A 22,377-nucleotide genomic window follows, 5' to 3' on the forward strand; every position below is an offset into this window, starting at 1 on the left:
CTGAAGGTGGCAGCAGAAGGCGACGGAGGGGACGGGGTCTGGAGGGCGGAGCTGAAGGGCGGGCCGTCCCCGGGGGCTGTGGGGACCCGACTGGGACCCGGGTCGGCGCGGGGGGCGGGGCCGGGGCTGTAGGGGGCGGGGCCTGCGGCCCCGGGGGCGGGGCTGGCCGGCAGGGGGCGGGGCCGGGGCTGGCGGGGCCGGGACCGGGGGCCGGGGGGCGGGGCCGGCGGGGGCCGGGGGCGGGGCCTGCGGGGCCGGGGGCGGGGCTGGCCGGCAGGGGGCGGGGCCGGGGGCTGGCGGGGCCTGCGGGCCCGGGGGCGGGGCCGGCGGGGGCCTGGGGCGGGGCCGGGCCCGGGGGGCGGGGCCGAGCGCGGCCTCGGAGCGCGGAGCCGGGAGCCGGGAGCCGGGAGCTGTCCCCTGCGCGCGTCCCTCCGGGCCCCGGTGCCGCCGCGCGCTCCGGCCCCGCCATGCTCCTGCTGCTGGGGCTGTGCTTGGGGCTGCCGCTGTGCGCGGGGTCAACGCGAGAGGCGCGGCCCCGGGATGACACTTCGGAGCGAGTAAGTAGAGGCGGGAGGACCCCGAGACGGCCCGGGGCGCGGGCTGCCATCCCTCCGGCCGCCTTCCTCGGGCGGGCGCGTGGCTGTAGGACAGACGGCCTTGGAGGGCTCCCGGACGTCAGGAAGGCAGGGATCACCCCCCTCCTGTCGCATCGTCCCCCCTTGTCCTCTCCGTCCCCCCAGCGGCTGCTCACGAGCCTCCCCATCTGTCGGTCCCTCTGGGCGAGAGTCTGGATGTCACTTGCCTGCAGAAATGTGTCTGGGACTGGAAAGCCCTGCAGAACCAAATCCTGGCTCCTGTTGGTGGTGTTCCTTCTTGGGAGAGAGCCCCAAGTTAATGCCAACGTTTCTTCTTTAAGATGCATGTAGGGGGTGGCGTGTTGCGACTTGTGCCCAGGTGATCAGAGGAAAAAGCACGATCTAGAAGTTGCAAATTCTCCTCCACTTTCTCCATCTGAAAGCCAGGGGAACCCGACTTTCCCATCAGGTTCTCATCAGTGGGGCAGCAGCTCGGAGGTGGCCTGATGGCCGGGCTCCACCACCAACCAAGAGCTCACTTACCGTAGTTCATGTTCTGTGCATCTGCTGCAGATTTCGAGTTTTGAAAGGTTTAACCTCTCAGGTAGGATAAACCCTGCAGGTATGAAGTCTCAATGCCAAGTCTGAGGAACGGAAAAGCTTTTTGAAAAACATAAGCCGAACTGATGCAAATATCAAGGTGAAGACCTTATAGGGAGAAATGGCCGTGTCCCAACGAAACTAGGCAGTGCTTATCTGCATCCCCTGGTGCTGCTTACACACGTTATCATTAAAATTATTTTAAAATCGTTTAGCTTAAAGCGTGTTTCCCGTGATGGGAACAAGAGATAAGTAGTCATACTTCTCCTCCCCTTTTCCAGCACCTCGGTTCGAAGAGAAATCTGGAAGATGGTTACTCTCTTGTTGACTCTGCACATGGATGTGTTTTCTGTACCTTGAAAGAAATGGCCATTCTCTTGGAGGGTCGTCAGGAGGACTAAGAGTGCATGTTCCAGGGGCCTGAGAGGCGGGGGTCGGGGGAGGGCAGGCTTTGGATCCAGAAAGAAAGACTTGCCTTGACTTTGCCCTTTGCAGTGGGCGCTCGAGAAACAGTAGACGTGTTAGTAAGTGGTTGAGGGCACGCGCTTGGTGTCAGGCAGCTGGGTCTGTCAATTGCCAGCTCTGTGATACTGGGAAAGTTCTCCAGGGCCTCAATTTCCAATTCTGTAAAGTGGGGGAAATAATAGGGTATTAAGGATTGAGTAGTTAATATGCCTAAAGTGCTCGGTTCAGGGTCAGCACTTCCAGTTACCTCTTGCTGTCCGGCCTGGGCTGCTGTACAGCCAGAGGGAAGGAATTTGGGATAAAGAACTTGAAAGTTTTTTTTTTTTTTTTGGGGGGGGGGAGTGGAGAGAGGAAAGTGTGGGAGGAACTGAAACAAGGATTCTGTTTATGAGCTAGGAGGAGGGATTAAAGCTCCAACATCTGCCAGTGCAAGTAGGCTTAACATTCTAAACTTTTCCTGCATAGAGTAACATAGGTTTGGCCCATTTTAGCAATTTCATGCTGCCTTCAAAACACAGCACTATTTATTCATCTAGAAAGTGACTGAGACAAAAATTTGTAAGACATGAAGTTCTATGAAAATCAGCAAATATTACCTTTTTATCTCTATTAAAAAAAGAAACCTTCAAAACAACCACGTATGTGTGTGTGTGTGTGTGTGTGTGTGTGTGTGTGAGAGAGAGAGAGAGAGAGAGAGACAGAGAGAGAGAGAGAGATGTAGGATTCTCCAGAACCAGACTTCTCTGGTCCATATCCTGGCTCTGCCCTCCCTGGAGAGTTACTTATTGCCTATGAGTCTCTGTTTACTCATCTCTAGAATGGGGATGGTGAAATCACTTAATTAAAAGGATTTTGAAGATGGAAACGTAGAGCAGTACCTGGCTACGTGTAGCACATAGCTGGTGCTTATTCTCTATAATTATGGTCTTCAAAATGATGTGTAAACTCAATTTATAAATGTAAATGAATATGTCAGTTTTATGTAGATTCTAACATACGTGAAACCTGCCTGTTAGCTTGCACTGCAGTTGTTATTTGCTGCCTACCTTCAGTTGGCAATATTCCTAATAACACCTGAAATTCAAATTCCTTTCTCCCCTCTGGTCCTCCGCTCCATTTGTGAACAGTATCGCCCAGAGTGAGGATTGCTCTCAGCAATGGTCTCCAAACTTCGGTATGAAGAGGACCCTCAGAGGGCTCATTAAATACAGAGCTTCCTGAGCGCCCACTCCCATCAGTTTAGATCTACAAGGATTGGGGTAGGGCCTAGGTGATTCTGATATAGATGATCCACCGACCACACGTAGAATAATATCACTTTAAAAGAATCTTTCAGGAAATTAATATTCCAAAGGAAGACTCGTATAAAAGCAGCCTGTTACAGATTTACCTGTTTCTTAAATTTCAAATTGATATAGTTTTCCTTAAATCAGGATAGGGCTGTATTCCTGTTACCACAAAAGCAGTTTTTTTAATTTACAAAATAACGCTAGCCACTAATTATTATTGAGTGTTCCTAATGTCCCAGAGAATTTGCTAGTGGCTCCATGTAAAAATAAGAAGAAACAATAAAGGAGATGGTGAAGAGCACTCCAACCGGAGCCAGGCTGCCTGGGTTCAGTTGTGCATCCCAGCACCAACCGGCTGTGTGTACTTGACTTAACCTCTCTGGGTCTCTCAGTTTCTCAGTTTCATCATCTGCAAGATAGAATCATTACTCTCATTGGCAGGAGTGGATAGGGTTTTTAGAGGCAAGTAAAGTTTACATAATTGATAGAGCCTCTTGAAGGAACAGAGTATCAAATTATGGCCACAAAAATTAGGTGCCGAAGTAAACATTTATTTAGGATGATAAATGAATCACAACAAATGCTGTGGGTTTTCAGGCTGACAACCACCCCAGACATCACCTGTGGTTGAGGGACTGTGCCAGTGAGGGATCTTGAAGCTTATGTGTTATTAGCTTCTAAATAATAATAATAACAATAAAATAATAAACCCACTTCTGCTCTTACAGTGGCTTTGAGGATTCAGTGGGTTAATTCACACAGAGTACATGCATTCAGTGAGCATTAAAGTGGTATTAGTTATTTTTGTTGTTTATGGACAGCCTGGCTAAATCTCTGCCCACCACTATAAGGAAAGCCTCGGTGTGCTGCTCACTTTCCAGGAGAACCACGGAAGTCCACCCAGGGGAAGTGATAGGCCCAAGTGATACATGCGGAGCCTGGATTAGAACCTGAGTCAGGCTTTCAAGGACTCCTCCAGAGACCAAGCCACTTTCCTATTTATAACATGATAGAATTTGTTTCAATGTGATTTTAACTTTTTTTGTTTTTATTTGTGGCTCCTGGCATATGGACAGTGTTCAGGATATGCTTGTGGTACCATGTCGATGGTGGGGAGACATTTCTGATCCCCTGAATTGAGAATTTCTGGAGTTTTAGTTTTTTAAAATCTGTCCCTCAGAACCAAATCCCTGCATTTGGAAATGCAAATCAAGCATCAAGACAGCATTCTTTAGTTTTTGTTCTTAAGTCTTTAAAAAGTGAGGTCAGTAAAAGATTTTGGGAGCTTGGGACCACTCAGTACTGTCTCCTTTATGCACATGCGTGTGATTGTTAAAAAGGAGTCATCGAACTGAAGGGGAAGGAGGATACTGTGGGAGAGAGTCCAGAGATGTACTCACTCCCAAACCAGCCATCTCTTGTTTCATTGAGTGGAAGGGGGAGGGCGGAGAGGGGCGTATTGAGAACCAGGTGCATGAGTTTATGTGACTTAATTTTCCTAACCAGCAGTCTTCCCTAAACCTTGGATGCTGCACTGAAAGCAGCCTTGCCTCCCGTGCTGTTGGGGGTCCCGTCAGAGACCCCGGCTAACTCTCTGTAGCCAAGGAGCAGCTGGCTGGCTCTATTTAGGAAGTTGGAGCCATGGGATGGAGACCTAAGCTTTTTTTCAGCTTGTTTCCAGAATTTAGTGACTTGCCTAAGGCCAGTGTAATTTTTTTTTTTTTTTAAGACCTACCTGGAAATTGTTTGGTAGTGAAGTTTCTTCTTCAGGGCTGAGGTTATGGGTGCCCTGAATTACCAATGGTTATTAGCTGAACATCCTGGAGCAACATTACTCCGGAGGAATGAAACTTTTGTGCGAGGCATGTCGAGTTACCGAGGTGACAGATGGCGACTCCACTGCCTTTCCAACTGGTGGCCCTTGGTTATGTGTCAGGTGCTCTAACAGATCTGTGAGGCACTGACTCCTGAGTTCGTGAATCTTGGTTTCAGGATCACAAAACCCTCAGGAGATGGGGATAGGGGCCAACTGGTAGGTAGGTTCTCAGTACAGAGCCCTGCAGGAACTCACCACTTCTGTCCCTTGCTGGGGGTATGGCTGAGGTTAGCCCAAAGGCAGCATCCCCTGGACCTGTTAGGGGACCCAGACATCTCTGTTCAGGCAACCTGGGTCGTCAAAGCATCCATGCCCAGAGAGAGCGTCTGTGTTCTGTGTATTCTGAGCATCTTTCACCCTGGTTAGAATTAGGTCTCACTATTTTCCTCTCTTTCATGCTCTTTCCCATTTATGGACTTTTTTGGAAGGCTCTAAGGGTATTTCTCTTCTCTTCTCTTCTAGTCATGATCCAACACTGATAAATCTTGGGGGAAAGTACAGTCTCTATTACTCAAATTATAAATATATAAGCAGTGCCTGCTATCTATGTATAGCTGGACTAACTAATCATGTAGATGGGGGATTCCAGACTCCAAAGCCCTGACAGTGTTATGGCTGCATTCTTTGTGAAAAGGAAATCATCACTCACCCTCTACCTCCTGGTGGTGAGCGCTGCTTGGTTCCTACGCATTGGGGAGGTGGTGGTAGATCTCTGAAACTATTTCTCAGTGTAGTTGCTGTATGGAACCTGATGCTCCATCAGTTTCTCCTGCCCTTTCATTCCACTCCAGAAAATGCCCACACGGCTGGTTGAACCATTCTTCCAAACATAAAACATCTCATGGTCACTCTGGGGCAATACTGAACTCTACTTTTTTCCATTTCCTTTGTAACTTACAAAAACTACCCTATTAAGTTTTCATGTTTCTTTCTTTCGGGTTGTGTCATATGGTCCTTGATGGCAAGGATCATGGCTTAATGTTTCTCATAGCTTGTGTTTCTCAATAAATATTGTAGCCTGGACATCTTTCATTCTGATGCTGGAGAAATAAGCTCAGCTCAGTAGGGGTAAAGAATCTTACTTGAGCCATCTCTTATGTCTATGATTTAAAGCCCCCAAGCTCTTGAGATTACTACTCAACGGCAGTCCTTGACAGTGAGCCGAGGTGGGTTACATATCTGTCCTTAAACCCCGTTCCCATATTCTTATGAGGCATGGGGAAACACTCAAACAATAAAAGGGATCAAGAATTCCTAACTAAAAACAAGGATGACGACCTTGATGTTGTTTCCAGTTCCAGTCTCAGCTGGCACCAGTAGTCTGTCTGTACCGGGAAGCTCTGATTCTAGTTCAGTCTCGTTTGAACTTGGACTGAAACACTGCCATGGCGATCCCCTGAGACATCAGATAGAAATCTCAAAAATGAAAAACCAACTTCTCTTATTCTCCTTAAGGCTTGTTTGTTTTCTTGGAAAACCTATTTTCCAGAGGAGGAAACTTCAAAGAGAATACTTTAGATCAATTACAGATCAGAATACCTGAGAGAGGTTGGGCTTTCCTTCTGACCATCGCTATGCTAAGCAGTCCCCAGCCTATTCCACAATTCGAGGAAGGGAAAGGCCTGACACGAACCTGCAGAACTGGTGAAGACCTTGCCCAGAACGTTTACGATGGCTTTCCTTGGGTAATGCCTCAGACGTAACACCTCATTTTAGAAAGACAAACCAGTATCATCCTACTAATCGTTTGGTCCTCATTTGGACTCAGGGTGGTGAGTGTCAACCTAAATCCTGTACTATTTCTCCTATTCCATGTTCTATAGAATAGGAGGCTCTGTAGCGGCTTATAACGATAATTTACAATAGTATATATATATATATATATATATATATATATTTTTTTTTTTTTTTTTCCCCAGGGGGAGATTAAGGGAGGATAGGGATGAAGACAGTTACTGTTATGACTGGAGTTTTCCAAATGGAAACATCTTTATTGTTTTGTTTCTGTTATGGAAGTAAAATGTTAATTTGTGAAAAACTGAGGTAGTACAGGAAAGTTTAAAGAAAAAGAATTCAGTCACCCAAAGGCAGCAGCCGTTAGCACTTCGGTGCCCATTCTACACATACCAACACTCAAACTTACAAAAATTAGATCACGTTAAATATAACGTTTTGTTACCAGATTTAATCACTTAAAATGGGTCATGGATCTATTAATCAGGATGGGCTAGGTTATTCTGTGGTAACAATGTCTTAAAAATCTCAGTGTCTTAAATTCCAAACATTTATTTCTTGCTTGTACAACTTGTCTGTCATGGGTTGGTGGTGGTCACTTGGGAAGTTGAGCTTGATGAGCAGCTACCATTTCAAACATTGCTAATTACTGTACCAGAAAGAAAAAGAGCAGTTCTGGAGGATTGTACATCTGTAACTAAATCACTTGACCTAGAAGTGAAAAGTGCTACTTACATTCCTAACTTGTTGGCTGGAGCTGGTTGCATGTTCCTGCCTTCCCACAATGGGTCCAGAAAATGCAATACTTCTGGCAGACAGCTAGAGAAATATTTGGTGAACAGCACTGAAGTCCAGTAAAATGAATGTTTATTGATGCCAATAAACATTGATGCCAATAAACATAGATACACATCATTCTTTTCTTTTTTTCTTTCCTTTTCCTTTTTAAAAGATTTGTTTATTTGAGAGCAAGCGAGTGCAAGCATAAGCAGGAGGGACAGAAGGAGAGGGAGAGAGAGAGAATCCCAAGCAGACTCTTGGCTGAGTGGGGAAGCCTGGTTCAGGGCTCGATCTCACTACCATGAAATCACGACCTGAGCCGAAACCAAGAGTTGGACACTCAACCGCCCAGGCATCCCATACATCATTATTTTCTATAGCTGTGTTCTAATGAATCCCTGCATCATAATATACTGAATGATATACTGAACCACACTTCGTTTTTTTAATAATATACTGAACCACTTTTTTTCCCCTTTTTTTAAAGAACCACTTTTTAAAATAATATACTGAACCACACTTCTTTTAATTTTAGGCAATTGCTAATTATTAACAGTTGTTTTAATCGTTGCAAAGAGTTTTCTTATTTTTTCTTTTATGCTAATTTTCTGTAAGTAGAATTTCTTAAATTAAAAGATATGCATACTGATGGGAATGGAAGAATGTTTCAGCCACTTCGGAAGATAGTTTGAGACTTTCTTAAAAAGTCAACCTTAAATTCACCATATGACCCAGGCATTCCACTCCTGGGTAGCTATGTCCAACATAAAGATTGCATGGGAATGTTTATATATGTTTCATGTTATTCAAAATAGCCAAAAACTGGAAACAACCTGGACATCACCTGTGAATGGATAAAAAAATGTGGGAAATCCATACAGTGGAATATTATTTAGACATGAAAATGAGTGAAGTATTGATAAATGCTATAGCAGGGATGACTTCGAAACGATTATTGTTAGGGACCATAAGGGAAAGGAAGGAAACTGAGTGGGGAAAAATTAGAGAGGGAGGCAAACCATGAGAGACCCCTAACTCTGGGGAACACACAAAGGGTCGTGGAAGGGGAGGATGATAGGGTGATGGGGTGACTGGGTGATCGGCTCTGAAGGGGGCACTTGACGGGATGAGCACTGAGGGTTAAACTATATGTTGGCAAATTGAATTTAAATAAAAAATATGTATATATATAAAGAAAAGATTATGTTCAGTGAAAATGGCCAGTCATAAAAGACTATATATTTTATGATTCCATTCCTACACAATGTCCAGAATAGGTAAATCCACAGGGTCAAAGTAGATTAGTGGTTGGGAGGTGACAGGTAAGAGGTGCAGGGTTTCTGATGTAATAAAAATGTTCTAAATTAACAGTGGTGATGGGCGCACAACTCTATGAATATACTAAAAAACACAGGTATGCACTTTAAGTGAATCATTTATGTTATTTATAAATTACACATCACAGAGCTGTTAGAAAAAAGAGATGTATAAAGTCCAGGCATATTTTTCAAGTTTTTGATCTACATGATCACATCACCCTCCAGAAAGGATGACTTATTACTCACAGAAATAGCAGTTTAACACTTTCTTTAAATAATGATTTGCTGTGAATAATGTTCAACCATCAGCTAGGACTTTTAAATTACTCCAGAAGTGGCTGATTCATTAATACAATTTTTTTTTTTTAATGAGGATTTTATCACCGTCCCATGCCCCTCCTCCACATGTGGGAGAGTATAGTTAAAACAGCCAGAAAAAACGCAGTGAAAAAATTCACAGTGAGTTCAGTTTTGCTTGCAGAGTTTCCTCAAGTTTTGAGTTGAATAATGAGCCCATCAGAGTAGAATTGAATCCATTTACTCCTGGTGATAGACGCAATAGCAAAGAGCTTCTTTTCAAGCTGGAAATAAAATAAAATGGGAGTACAGATATTCTGGTGAATTCTTTGTTCTTGTCATTTCATGGTCCTCTAAGAGACAGAAGAGCATGCAGGTGATGGGGTGGTGCCCTCGGGACAGGGGGAAGCAGTCAACCATCCCTGAGAGGCATGGATCCTGGCTCTAGCTTGGCAGCTTCCTAATCAAAGGTCCAATCTCCTTTTCAGTATGGGTTTTTTTCAGGATCAAAATCTGTGACTCTGAATAGATAATTAACACCCCCCCCCCCATGAAATTCATTTCAGAATGAGCTCACAATCGTTATTTCATGACTCTCTTCTTCTTACAGGTTGGACTCAGTGTGCCAAGGCAGGTCCGACTGTTGCAAAGGCTGGTATGTATGTCCCTGGTGCCCCTGCAGGGTCTCTTCTGCCCTCAATCTTCCAAGTATTTTGAACCAGGCCCTGGCTGTGCTTGCAGCTCCTCCAAAGCTTGTAAAGTTGCTTGTAGAAGAATGTTGACATTAAACAATGTAGTTTTTATAAGGCTTTCTTGAAGTGGACTTTTCTTTCTGGAAAGAGGCTTGCTTATTTCAGTAGGGCTCTAAGGACAGAGGATGGAGTTTCAAAGCCTTTAAGAAAAAAATTAAAGGGACGCCGGGTGGCTCAGTGGTTGAGCATCTGCCTTCAGCTCAGAGAGTGATCCTGGGGTCCTGGGATCGAGTCCCGCATTGGGCTCCCCGCAGGGAGCCTGCTTCTCCCTCTGCCTGTGTCTCTGCCTCTCTCTCTCTGTGTCTCTCATGAATAAATAGATAAAATCTTTAAAAAAAATTAAAAAACTCAACTAGACCTCTACTTTCTATGGCATTCTTACACAAGAAAGCAGAGGCTTTGTAGTGAAGTGAACCACCCCAAATCAAGCAAAGGCTGGACCTTGGTAGATAGAGCTGCAGGTCGTGGAGCTGAGCAAGGCTCTCCTTGCCTCTCGGCAACTAGCAGATTGGAACTTGGGCGCATGTTCTGGAACTTGAAGAGTTTATTCGAACCGACCTCGGTTCTCTGTTACCAGTGTGTAGGCAGGGACATATCAGAATGTGGGGACATGCCTTTGGGCTCCAGGGGTGGGCATCCCTCCAGGGCCTCTCGATTCTAGCCGCAGTCGGGCTGTGACGTCGGATTCTTGTTTTTCTCTGCTTGGCTTCCCCCTCTCCCTTCTTCCTTCTGATCTTCCCACCCTTGTCAATCTCTTCGTCATTCATCACATGTTCACATCGTCATAGACAGACATGCATGAACGTGAGCATGTCAAAAATCGCGAAGATCCTGGATTTCCCCCCACAACCCAGCCAAGAAGTGAGTTCGTTGCCTTTGCGTGGATGCCAGCAGAAAACAGGAGGCTTCCGGGTCAGGGACAGAGGGCGATTATTGCTCCCAGAATGGCAGTGCCTGAGCGTCCGCATTTGCCCGGTTCCTGGGCCCTGATCCGTTCCCATGTGGTCACCCGGAGAGGCCCCGATGACACCGACACCCGAGGGGAGCTCTGCACGTAGGGAACCTGACCCTTTTATGAGCACTAAGCCTGCCTGACCTTTGTCCCTGGAGGGCCACATCCTCTTTACTGTTCTAGATATTAAACCAACTTCCCCTTTGCTCTGGAGGGAGACGCCGCCTCACTTGACCAGAGCCATTCACTCTCCAAACATCCTTGAAGAGACAGTTCAGAACAAAGGTAGCTGGTGCCTTGGCTCGGAAAACGGGCCGAAACATCAGAGACTCATGGAGAATAGCCTCCCGGCAAGACTGGTGTATGCCCTCATTCGCTCATGCATGCGTTCATGCCAACTGGTATTTTTTTTGAATGCTCACTCTCTACGCTGCCCCAGTGTAGGCATCGAAATACAGCAATGAACCAGACGGACCGAAGACCCTGTCTTCCCTAGAACTTGAATTTGAAAATGGGGTAGAGAGGGGTTGGGGTCCCACAGCTGGCTTCTGTGTGTGCTCTTAACACACGCCCCGCCTTCTCAAGTACAGGTCTCTTTTTCCATTTCTTACTATTTTTGAGCAACAATATTTCACTTGGCCTAACTGTATCCATTCCTTTAGAAGGTGAAAAATATTCCAGGTCGTTGGGCGTTGGCACACCGTAATGTATTAGGCATTCTGCGGTGGATGAGCTTTCAAGTTGTCTCCAGTTTTATGGCCCCTGTAAAAAATGATGCAAAACTTTTTTTAAAAAAATTTATTTATTCTATTACGTGGGTGTTTTTTATTCTATGGGCTAGCTTTTTCAATAGGAAGATTGCTGGATCAAAGTGCATGGACATTTTACATTTTTGAGAGATGTCATCAGACAGCTTTTGAATACTATTGCTCTTAATACTTACTATCTGTCTTGATTCCATGTCTATCAGCAATGACTAACATGCACATTTCTGCCAGCAAACATATAATTACTCCTTTTGGCTTGTCGGTGTCTTAGATATAAGTGCTGTCTCTGTTGCTTTAGCATTTGCCTGACTACTAATGAATTTATACTTTTTAAAAAATAACATTTATTGGCTGCTTAGAGCGGTTCTTCTGTGAATTGTTTGTGCGTGTGTGTGCGCGTGTGTCCTGTACCCGACTTTCCATTGTGTTTTTTTTTTTTTTTTTTATCCTTCAGTGGCCAGTATGTTAGAGATCTAGAGCTGCTCTGTCTCCTGAGTTGGAAGAACTCCTCCCCAAATGTGTCATTTGTCGACTAACATTGCTTGTGGTAGGTTTTCCATGTAGAGGTTAAGTTACCCAGTAATAAATAAGTTCATCTTTTCTTCATAGCCTTTGAGTTGTCATTTTTGGTTTCAAAGATTTTTTTTGATCCTTAGGCTTAGAATGTTTATTTAATCACTTAGATTTTCTTGGAAATCTCCAAGAACTTTAAAAAGTCTTACTTTTCCATGCATTCTGTCTTTTTAACATGAACTTTATTTATACATCCGACGGGTACTAGAATGATCTTTCCGGCAGTAGACCTGATGCATCATTCTCTTTGGAAAATGTCTTTGGTGAGTCCACGTTACCTATAGAATATACTCCAAGGACATGTAAGGGCCTGTGTGGTCTGACTGCAGCCTGCTTCTGTGGCCTCAGTTTATCCTATGAGTCTTCTATGTTATGCTCTAGCTGTCTGCACCAATGTGAAGGTCTCTGAATGTTCTCTGACTAATGAATAGAATGTGGAATGGCAACAGCTGTTAGTCTCCTATCACTGCCAGCTCATGAACCATAGGGATTTGCTTGATTTTCTTTTGAATTGATCGGATACCCTTTTTATGATGCTCTTTGGCAACACTCATGCAAAGAAAATTTATATTTTAAAAAGCAAGGGTATCTTTGTATCTGAGTATTCCAGCCCTTAACAGATAGTGGCCTGGTTTTCACTCTCGTCACTTAACCTCTTGGTGGCAAGACCATGTCTTGGCATTTTCTTCATAGCAGGTATTCTAAAACTTGCACTTGGGGTTTGTTTTAAGCAGACATGGTAAGACATGGAGATCTGGAAGTGATCATCATGAAGGAAGACGTTTGTACTCACAGATCCCCTAAAACAGGAGGCACCATGGGGGTCTCTGGTTGTCTAGGATCCAGCCCTGGGGTGACTTGGGGAAAAGGGAATATTGGCTTGGCATGTAAGAGCTCGACAAAGGAGGTGGTTGGGAGTGTGAGCTCTGGACTGGTGGGTTGTGTATCAAAGTTGTGCTCATGCAGGAGTAGTTGGCTGTCTCTGGGAATCAGCTTGCCCTGGGGGGACAGTCTCTCCAGGAGCAAGGTCCCAAATGCCAGAGCCTCAAGAACACAGCAGATATAGTCAACCAGCATGGTGCTGGGCATCGTTACCTCACTGAAGATTAGTTGCTGTTAGTGTCTGTCTCCTTTGTTCTGCCTCCAGCCATCTGGTTTATCTTTTGTTAGGAGGTGTACAGAGTAAGGTTTTTCCCTCTACGTAAAGATGATACTTACGTTTTATTTTAGCACCACTTTCAGCCCGGGGTGTGATCCTGGAGACCTGGGATCGAGTCCCACATCAGGCTCCTTGCACGGAGCCTGCTTCTCCCTCTGCCTCTCTCTCTCTCTCTCTCTCTCATGAATAAATAAAAATCGTTTTTTTTTTTTTTTTTTTTTTTTTAAAGAATGTCATTATCACAAATAGGCAATCCAGAGCTGATGCCACGCTCGGTCTACAGAGGAGCAAAATTGTTTCACCAGGTGGGGGTGTCATGTAACAATGACATGGGCTGGGTTGTTTTTTTCTCAAAAGGGAGAGACATGAAGGTGCAGTCGACATCCTTGGACCCAGAGTCCACCAACTGCCAGGTGGCCAGTCTTCTCCTTTATCATGTGAGGCAATGAGGAGTTACATGATATCTAAGGTCCTCTGCCTTCTCCAAAGTTATTTCTTCTAATGGTCACTAGAGAAATGTTAGACCAGAATAAAACAATAAAAGGTTAATCTTCTGGAAGAGACCTGGTTCTGGCCGATGCCGTTGCAAGCATTGCTCAGTTACATTTCCAGATGGCATCTTGGGTAATTCAGGACATCCTCTGGGTGGCTTGGTCTTAAGTGACTCACATGAGTCACACAGAAGGCTTTGGTCCCCTGAGCAGCTAATTAAGACACTCCCTGCCTCAAACTGCTTTTCCATCTGTTTAGCTTTTGTAGGAGAAATAATGAAGCAGCTGTTTTGTCACAGGAAGACTTGATTTTTGCCTCCTATTTTCCAGTTGATATCCTCCCATGAAATAATGAGTTAAATATAAATACGGAGAGCATGTTGGAGTTTTTTTCTTTTTTTAATTTTTTTATTTTTTATTTTATTTTATTTTTTTATTTACGATAGTCACACACAGAGAGAGAGAGAGGCAGAGACACAGGCAGAGGGAGGAGCAGGCTCCATGCACCGGGAGCCCGATGTGGGACTCGATCCCGGGTCTCCAGGATCGCGCCCTGGGCCAAAGACAGGCGCCAAACCGTTGCGCCACCCAGGGATCCCGCATGTTGGAGTTTTAAGAATGGTGCATTGGGGAAAAAAAAAAAACTGAAGCACCTCTTTTATATCCTCCCTTCTATGACAAATTTTTACAAGCCTCTGCTGCTCCAAGTTCTGCGCTTGGCTTTGGGCATCGGGGTTTCCTGACAGTCTTATGTACCTGTCCGGGATTCTTCTCACACCGTAACCGCCTTTCTAATTAAACTCCTCGATTTTTTGTTCCAGGAATGTGCTAAGGCTCATCTCTGCTTCTGTGCCTTTTGTGTTTTTAGAATGTTCTTTTTGTTCTTCTTCCTTCACCATATACAAATTCCACATCTATTTTTAAAACCTTTTCTTACTGTTACAGACCTCACTGATTTCTCCTTCTTCTGAGCTCTGGAAGGTCTTCTGGGCAACGAGTGAATATGTGTATCCCTATATATCTTCCTATGTTGCTTTATGGGTTTTTTTTTTTAATGCTTTCTTCCAAATGTGATCATAGGTGCCTTGAGAGAAGGATCCATGTGTAATAGTTCTTCCATGGAATTTAATCTATAGTAGTGGTTAATAAATTTGAGTTAATTACCATTTCTTTTAGTGAAGGGATAGATATTCTTCTTTAATTGTCCAACAATTAAATTGTTCGATAATTCCATTTTATAAATGCTTCTGAGTTTTGCTCTATGTTGACAGCTATGGGTAAAAAAAATGAGATGAATAAGTTCTAGTCCCTGTTCTGCCCATGTGTACAGTCTAGTAGGGTTGGGGGAAGGGATGAGCAGCCAGGGGGTGGGGATAGATGTGCGCATGAGTGGTTTTAGTAGGTTGGGGACTAAGGGTGCTGTCCGGCAGGGCAAGGGCCACCAGGCCTAAGTAGCAGTGGGGGCTCCTGTGGGAAATAGTAACTGGGCAGGAGCAATAAAACTAAAATAGTTTCTTGAAACTTTTCTCAATCTGTCTCTTGGGCTCATAAACTATGTGTCCTATTTTTGATGTAATAGTGTGGAAAATTTCTACAATATCCGTAATCTTAATGTGAGGCCAAAAACCCCCCCTCTGAAACCAAAAAATCCCATCATAGTTCAACTTACGGTTTTGTCGGGCGTCTCCTAATTGCACATTTTAAGTTTAATGAAAGGATAACTGACAAGGATCTCATGAAGAAGGACAAATCAGCATGACATCACAAGCAGTCTCAAGTGTACCAAGTGAAGACAATTTCAAATTATTGTCAGAACAGTGATGGGCAAGGATTATCTACGGAAGGAGCTTGATTGCATTGGGAATGGCCTGCAGCTGTCACTTTGTGTCTCTCAGCTAGGAACTTACTAGGTTCTTTTCCAAATTAATATTCTACTTTTGTGTGAAAGAGGCAAGCTGGAGGTTGATAAAAACGTTTTTGAAAAAAAAAATAGAACGTTTGGAAAATGCTGGAACATGAAAGCAGCGTGGAGTGGCTTGGGCTTGATGTCCTGAGTGTCGAATGTTTACGGTGTGATGGTGGAAAGTGAGGCACCCCGGTCACTTGTGAGTCCGCCACAAAGACTGAATGATATTTAGTGTATGTTTGGAGGGCTGTATTTTACTAGCTAGCTGACAGTGATCACATGGAAAAGCCTTGAACTGCCGAGCTGCAGGGCTGCCTCTGAGCTCCTTTCATGAAAGAGGTGGGATTGGAAGTGAGGGCTCCAGGTTCTGGCACTGGAGGGATGGCGTCCTGCCTGTGGGACTCGAGGAAGTAAACCGCTGTGGCCTAGGCTGGGAAAGCAAGGGGGTTAGACTCTTATTCTTTATATTTTATCTTTATGACTTTGTAACTTTGTGACTTCCTCCAGGGAGATTCCTGGGGTATTTCTAATATGTAGAAGTTCACAAAACAAAACAAAATGCATAGAGATGATGTGTTTCAGTTTCTATTGCTCTATAAAAATCTTTCCCCACCCCAGTAGCTTAGAATTTGGTGTTTCTGTTTCTATTGCTCCATAAAATGCATAGAGATGAGGTGTTTCAGTTTCTATTGCTCTGTAAACCCAGTAGCTTAACGAATGCAACTCAGTAGCTTAACGAATGCGACAACCATTTTATTAAAGCACCTGTGGGGCAGGGATTTAGGCAGGGCTCAGCCCAGTGATTCTTCGGGCCACAGGATGTCCGTGTAGTCACTTGATTGGCAGACGAGCTGAGGGTTCACTATAGTTCTCTCGTGTGCTGGGCTCCTTGACAGGCATGGCTGCAGCCAGGCTCAGCTGGTTCTGTCGACTGCAGTCCTACACATGGACAGCACAAGAGGATCAGTCTAATGTGGTGACTCAAGGCCTCCAGGAGAGTGTTGGGAGACACCTGAGCACAAGAGCTGAGGCTTCTTTGTGACCTGGCCTTAGAGTCCCAGATCATCACTTAAAAAAAAAAAAGATTTATTTATTTGAGGGGCTTCTGGGTGGCTCAGTCAATTAAACAGCTGCCTTCAGCTCAGGTCATGATCTCAGGTTCCTGGGATGGAGCCCTACGTTGTGCTCCCTGGTCATCGGGGAGTCTGCTTCTCCCTCTACCCATCCCCACGTGCTCTCTCTCTCTCTCTCTCTCTCTCAAATAAATAAGTAAAATCTTAAAAAAAAGATTATTTATTTGAGAGGGGAGGCGGGGTGCTGAGGGAGAGAGAAACTTAAGCAGACTCCATGCTGAGCAGGGAGCCTGACGCAGGGCTCGATCTCATGACCCTGAGATCATGACCTGAGCTGAAACCAAGAGTTGGGCGCTCAACTGACTGGACCACTCAGAATCCCCACTTCCAGTGTGTTCTGTAGATGAAGCAAGTCCCTGTGGCTCAGATTCAAAAATAAATGAATTATACTTCACCTGTCAATGACAAGAAAAGCAAAGAATCTGTGGCCATCAAAAATTTTTTTCACTTTTTTTTTTATCAAAATACACATAACCTAAGAGTTACCTATTATAAACCACTGCAAAGTATACAGTTTGATGGTCTTCAGTACATTCACACTGTCCTACAGACATCACATCTATCTCCAGAGCTCTCTTTATTTGCAAAACTGAAACTCTGTACCCATTAAACACTAACTCCCCATTCTCCCTCCTCCTAGCCCCTGGCGACCACTGTTCCCCTTTCTGTCTCAATGAATTTGATTATTCGAGGTGTTTCATATAAGTGGAACCACACAGTATTTATCCTATTGTGACTGATTTATTTCACTTAGCATGAAGTCTTCAAAATTCATCCACAATGGAGGCCCTGGGTGGCTCAGCTGGTTAAGCATCTGACTCTCAGTTTCAGCTCAGGTCATGATCTCAGGGTCATGGGATTGAACTCTGAGTTGGTCTCCATGCTCAGCATGGAGTCTGCTTGAGATTCCCTCTCTCTCTGCCCCTCTCCCTCCTTGAGTGCACTCTCTCTTTCTAAAATAAATAAACAAATCTTAAAAAAAATTCATCCATGCTGTAGTGTACATCAGAGTTTCCTTCCTTTTTTTGAGTCATATTCCATTATATGTATAAACCACCTTTTGTTTATCCTTCCATCTGTCAACGGACACTTGGGTTGCTTCCACACTTTGGCTACTGTGAATAATGGTGTACTAAGCCTAGGTGTACAGACTTTGGCCATGTAAAATCTGGTAAAACAGAGGACGTCAATGAGTAGAATATAGTTGGAATAAGAAAAATTTTAGTACAAGCACAGTGCAAATGGCTGCTCACTCTCAGTGTCCATGAGACGGTTGGGATTGGTAAGCATGGGGAGCTGGGAGTGTAGGATTTGGGTCTGATCTGAAGCAGCAGCACCATTAATGCCAGCAGCTACGGCCACATGGGAATGTGCATGCAGAGTTGCTCCCACTGTCTGTTCCAAGAGAAATGGCATTATGGATGTTTATGTCAACTTTCCGATTTTTAAATGTTGTCAAATGAAAAATTTTAAAAGATTCTGCAAGTCAGATAAAAATTCCCCATGATCTATATAATCTGAGATTTCTTCCTAAAACACACCAATTAGTAAATGTATGTAGACGACCGATCTCAGGGCTTTATTTGCTTAAATAGTACAAACCCCAGGGATCAGCAAACTTTTACTTAAGTGGGTAGATGGCAAATAGTTTAGGCTTTGCGAGGCTGTTGAGTCTGGCATGATTACAAAGCTACTCAGTTGCCCTACGTTGTAGTGTGAAAGTCGCCACAGACAGTATGCAGATGAAAGGATGTAAATGAATTTGTGTTCCAATAAAACTTTATTTACACAGTCTTGTGGCCTATCCCCAACCCCTTGGTGTAGGTGAATCAGAGGGCAGGGGCATCTGAAGGGAGTTTCAGACAATCATGAAAAATAATTCTAAAGGGTTGGTGCACGAGAGGGGACTGGTTAAATAAAATATAGTGTGTCTGTAAAAAGAAAATATGAGTGGCTACTAAAAGAAGGATGAGAGGGATCAATTTGTATGGTGGCGGATAGCATTTTTCAAATATAGTGGCACTTTGATACTCCTCCGTAAGACAGGATCTGGACCCTCTGCCTTTGGAATTGCATGTCCTTTGGCGATTCTCGTGCCCGGTAGAGTAGGGTGGAGTGATGCTCGGTGACTTCCAAGGTTAGGGCATAAAAACAGGTAGAGCTTCCACCTAGATGTCTCGCGAAGTCTCTGGCTTCCACGTCATCGGTCTGACCAATGTGTGAGGTCCATGCTATGAGTCAGTCTGAATTTGACCTTGTGGAAGGAGCAGATGGAAGGGCCCTGGGGCAACATGAGATAGAGATACTGGCCAGCTCCGGGGCCAGTCACCTCCTGACTGGCTCCCCCTGGCCAAGCCTTTCTAGAATTCCTGCCCACAGAAACCACAAGAGAAAGTGCCATGATTGCTGTTGCTAAACCACGAAGTTTTAGAGTGGTTTGTTACGCAGCAGCATTGGGTACTTGGAATAGGCACAGATACAGAAAGAGGAACACACTGTATCGTTAGGTGAAATTAAAGCAAATCAATACAACATATATTTAGGGAAGGACAGACCAAAAACTGTTCATTTAACTGCTGCCTTTGGGGAACAGAACTGTAGATCCAGGGCAGGAGGGATACCATTGAGTTTCTTTTTATTTTGGGCATAATTTGAAGTTTTTACCATATGAGTATGTTACTTGATACTTTTTAAAACACTGGTTTACATTTTAAATAAAGTGGAGATTGAGAATTAAAATTTTCTGAGTTCAGGGGATCCCTGGGTGGTGCAGCGGTTTGGCGCCTGCCTTTGGCCCAGGGCGCGATCCTGGAGACCCGGGATCGAATCCCATGTCGGGCTCCCGGTGCATGGAGTCTGCTTCTCCCTCTGCCTATGTCTCTGCCTCTGTGTGTGTGTGTGTGTGACTATCATAAATAAATAAAAATTTAAAAAAATAAAATAAAATAAAATTTTCTGAGTTCATAGGATCTTCTTTCCTTTTTTTTTTTTTTGCAATGATATCTTAGACCCTTCACAAATTCACATATGTAAGAACATGAAGACATTGGAGATAAAGGAATATGTCAAAACATAGATAATTTAGGAAGAAAATCTATTTCCAGGGAAAAGTAAGTGAAAGTAAAACACTGTGTCTCCATTTATGCTTTATTTTAGGGTTCCATTTTGGAAAGATGAGGAGATACAAATTTTAGTTAAAAAAACCCAACGGGTTATTGTATTCTTAAGACCATTATCATTACCACTTTCCCCAGTCTACTCCCATTGTCTTTACTGAAATTTGCTATATGTGTGTGTATGTGTATATAAATATATATATATATTTTTAAAGATTTATTTATTTTCGAGTGAGAGAGTGTGAGCGCATGTGTAAGTGGGGGGAGGGGCAGAGGGAGAGAGAATGTTAAGCAAGCTCCACACTCAGCAGAGCCTGATGCAGAGCTCAATCCTACAAATTTGAGATTATGACCTGAGCTGAAATCATGACTCAGATGCTTAATCAGCTGAGCCACCCAAGCGCCCTGAAACGTAGTATATATTTTTAACGAGATCATTTAACAGAAGTGTTTGGTTAAACCACATCTAGAATCTCTTTTTAATCCAGGTCACTTCTAGAGAGACGAATATTGTCTGAAGGAGGAAAGATTTTCATGGAGACTATTTACAATCAAGTATTTCTAAATTCCAAAATAGTTTCCTAAAACTCAGTTTTATTCCTTACTTTCAGTTTTGCCTTAGAGTCTTGGGTCTCAGACATGGACATACTTTTTCAAGCCCTCTTAACTTAGAGACGAAGAAATATAAAGAGGACCACCTCCTCGTGTTACTTCAAAACAGTGGTTCTTGGACTTGAGCATCAGGATTTCTGGCCCCATTCCCTGTGTTTCTAATTCTGCAAGTTTGGAATGGATTTTGAAATTCTGCATTTTTAATAAGTTTCCAGGTGATGCTAATGTTGCTAGTCCTGGGCCCTGACTTGAGAACCACTGCTTTGACGTAATTCCTTCTCAGACCAAATCGGAGAACTTCTTTTCCTCTTGCAGGTGAAAAATCTTTCAAATATGTTTGGATTTGTTTTCTTCTTCATCATCACTTCACTGAACCTATATGCTTATCTCCTCCCAACTTTCCAAGAAAGATACACATTCTCTTGACATTTTTCCTGAACCTGTTGCCATTGTTTCTATCCTTTTGAGTCACCAAGACCAGAAGTTCAGCCACAAAGGTGAATGATCCTGGCACTCGCCTCTTCTGGCCTTGCCCATGTGGACTCTGCTCCACGCAGCTCTCCATCTTGCAACTATTTGTGCATGTTCTCAGATGTGCTTTGTGCTGAAGGAGGCTCAGTCCTACCTCTCTAACATATCCTATAAGGTATCTGTCCAGCTTTTGGTGGTTTGCTGTGAAAGAAAAGATTTGACGCAAACATTTAAATATGTCTCAGTAAAACAATGCATTGTGAAACTCTCTTGAAATGGGGTTTAAGGTTCCCTCTGGATGTCAGGAGCAGTATGCCTTGATATCAGCAGTCATCATCTTATATTTATTTTGAAAACCAGCTTAGGGCTGGAAAGAAATCTAGAGAGCAGATGAAGGTCAAAATAAACATGCACCGGGTAGGACAATGCCAGTAGGGGAAAGTCAAATCCAGCAGAGTAACCTGGTTCCATTCAGCATTTATTGAGAGCCTGCTGCATGCTGGAGAGCATGCGGGTTTGAGTACACAGAGAGAGAAAGACATATCCACAGAGGCAGCCTACCATCATGATGGTGAGTGTGGACTCTGGAGCAGGTGGGATTGAATTTAAGTCCCCCTCTCCATTGATGCTGATGGGCCTATATGTAAACTTGCAAGCTTGACTCCTTCTCATGTATGAAATGGAGTAAAAAACACCTACATTGTATGTGTGCCCAAGTCTCTAATGAGATAATGCCTTGTCTTGGTCTCTTTGGGCCACCATAACGAAATACTGTAGACTGGTATTAAACAATAGAAATTAATTTCCTCGTTCTGGTAGCTGGGCTGTACAAGATCAGTATCTGGCAGGATTCATTTTCTGGTGCTGACTTTTGTCTAGCTTTTGGTGGTTTGCTGTAAAAGGCAAGATTTGACTCAAATATTTAAATATGCTTGTGGATGACCACATTCTCATCCACATGGCCTTTCCTCCGTGTACGCATAGAGAGCAAAAGCAAGCTCTCTTGTGTCTCCTCTTATGGGGCACTGACCCCATCACGACGGCCCTTGTACCTCATCTAACCCTACTCACCTCCAAGGGCCCCATGCCCAAGTACCATCACATTGGGGGTTAGGGCTTTACTGCATGAGTTTGTTGCAGGAGGAGGGGGGCACGAACATTCAGTCCCAGCCTGTAAAGTAGTTCAGCCAGTTCTTGGAGTTAAAGAACCACTGTGCTGACTTTCCTTCTTAATGCTTCCTTCCTTCCTTAAGCTTCTGCTGCCAGCTGTCATGGGATAGAGCACTAGAAAGCTAGAAATACATACACTGGAAAGTTTTAACCAGCTTTTAAATCTTTTTTTTTAAGATTTTATTTTATTTTTTTTAAAGATTTTATTTATCGAGAGAGAGAGACAGAGAGAGGCAGAGACAGAGACACAGGCAGAGGGAGAAGCAGGCTCCCTGTGGGGAGTCCTGATGCAGGACTTGATCTCAGGACCCTGGGATCATGCTCTGAGCCAAAGGCAGAC

The 22,377-nt window shown here is 44.1% G+C and overlaps 1 protein-coding gene across 1 annotated transcript in view; it reads left to right on the forward strand.

The window, feature by feature from the left end:
* Window positions 1-373: 373 nt before the first annotated feature.
* ITIH5 (inter-alpha-trypsin inhibitor heavy chain 5) overlaps window positions 374-22,377 on the forward strand; it is a 75,116-nt gene continuing 53,112 nt past the window's right edge. Inside the window, exons 1-2 of the mRNA XM_038530171.1 lie at window positions 374-557; window positions 9,546-9,590. Of these exons, the coding sequence (XP_038386099.1) occupies window positions 468-557; window positions 9,546-9,590 (135 nt within the window). The 5' untranslated portion in view covers window positions 374-467. The remainder of the gene's footprint in view (window positions 558-9,545; window positions 9,591-22,377) is intronic.

Source organism: Canis lupus, chromosome 2 (assembly GCF_011100685.1).
Source record: "Canis lupus familiaris isolate Mischka breed German Shepherd chromosome 2, alternate assembly UU_Cfam_GSD_1.0, whole genome shotgun sequence".
Classification (NCBI taxonomy): domain Eukaryota; kingdom Metazoa; phylum Chordata; class Mammalia; order Carnivora; family Canidae; genus Canis; species Canis lupus.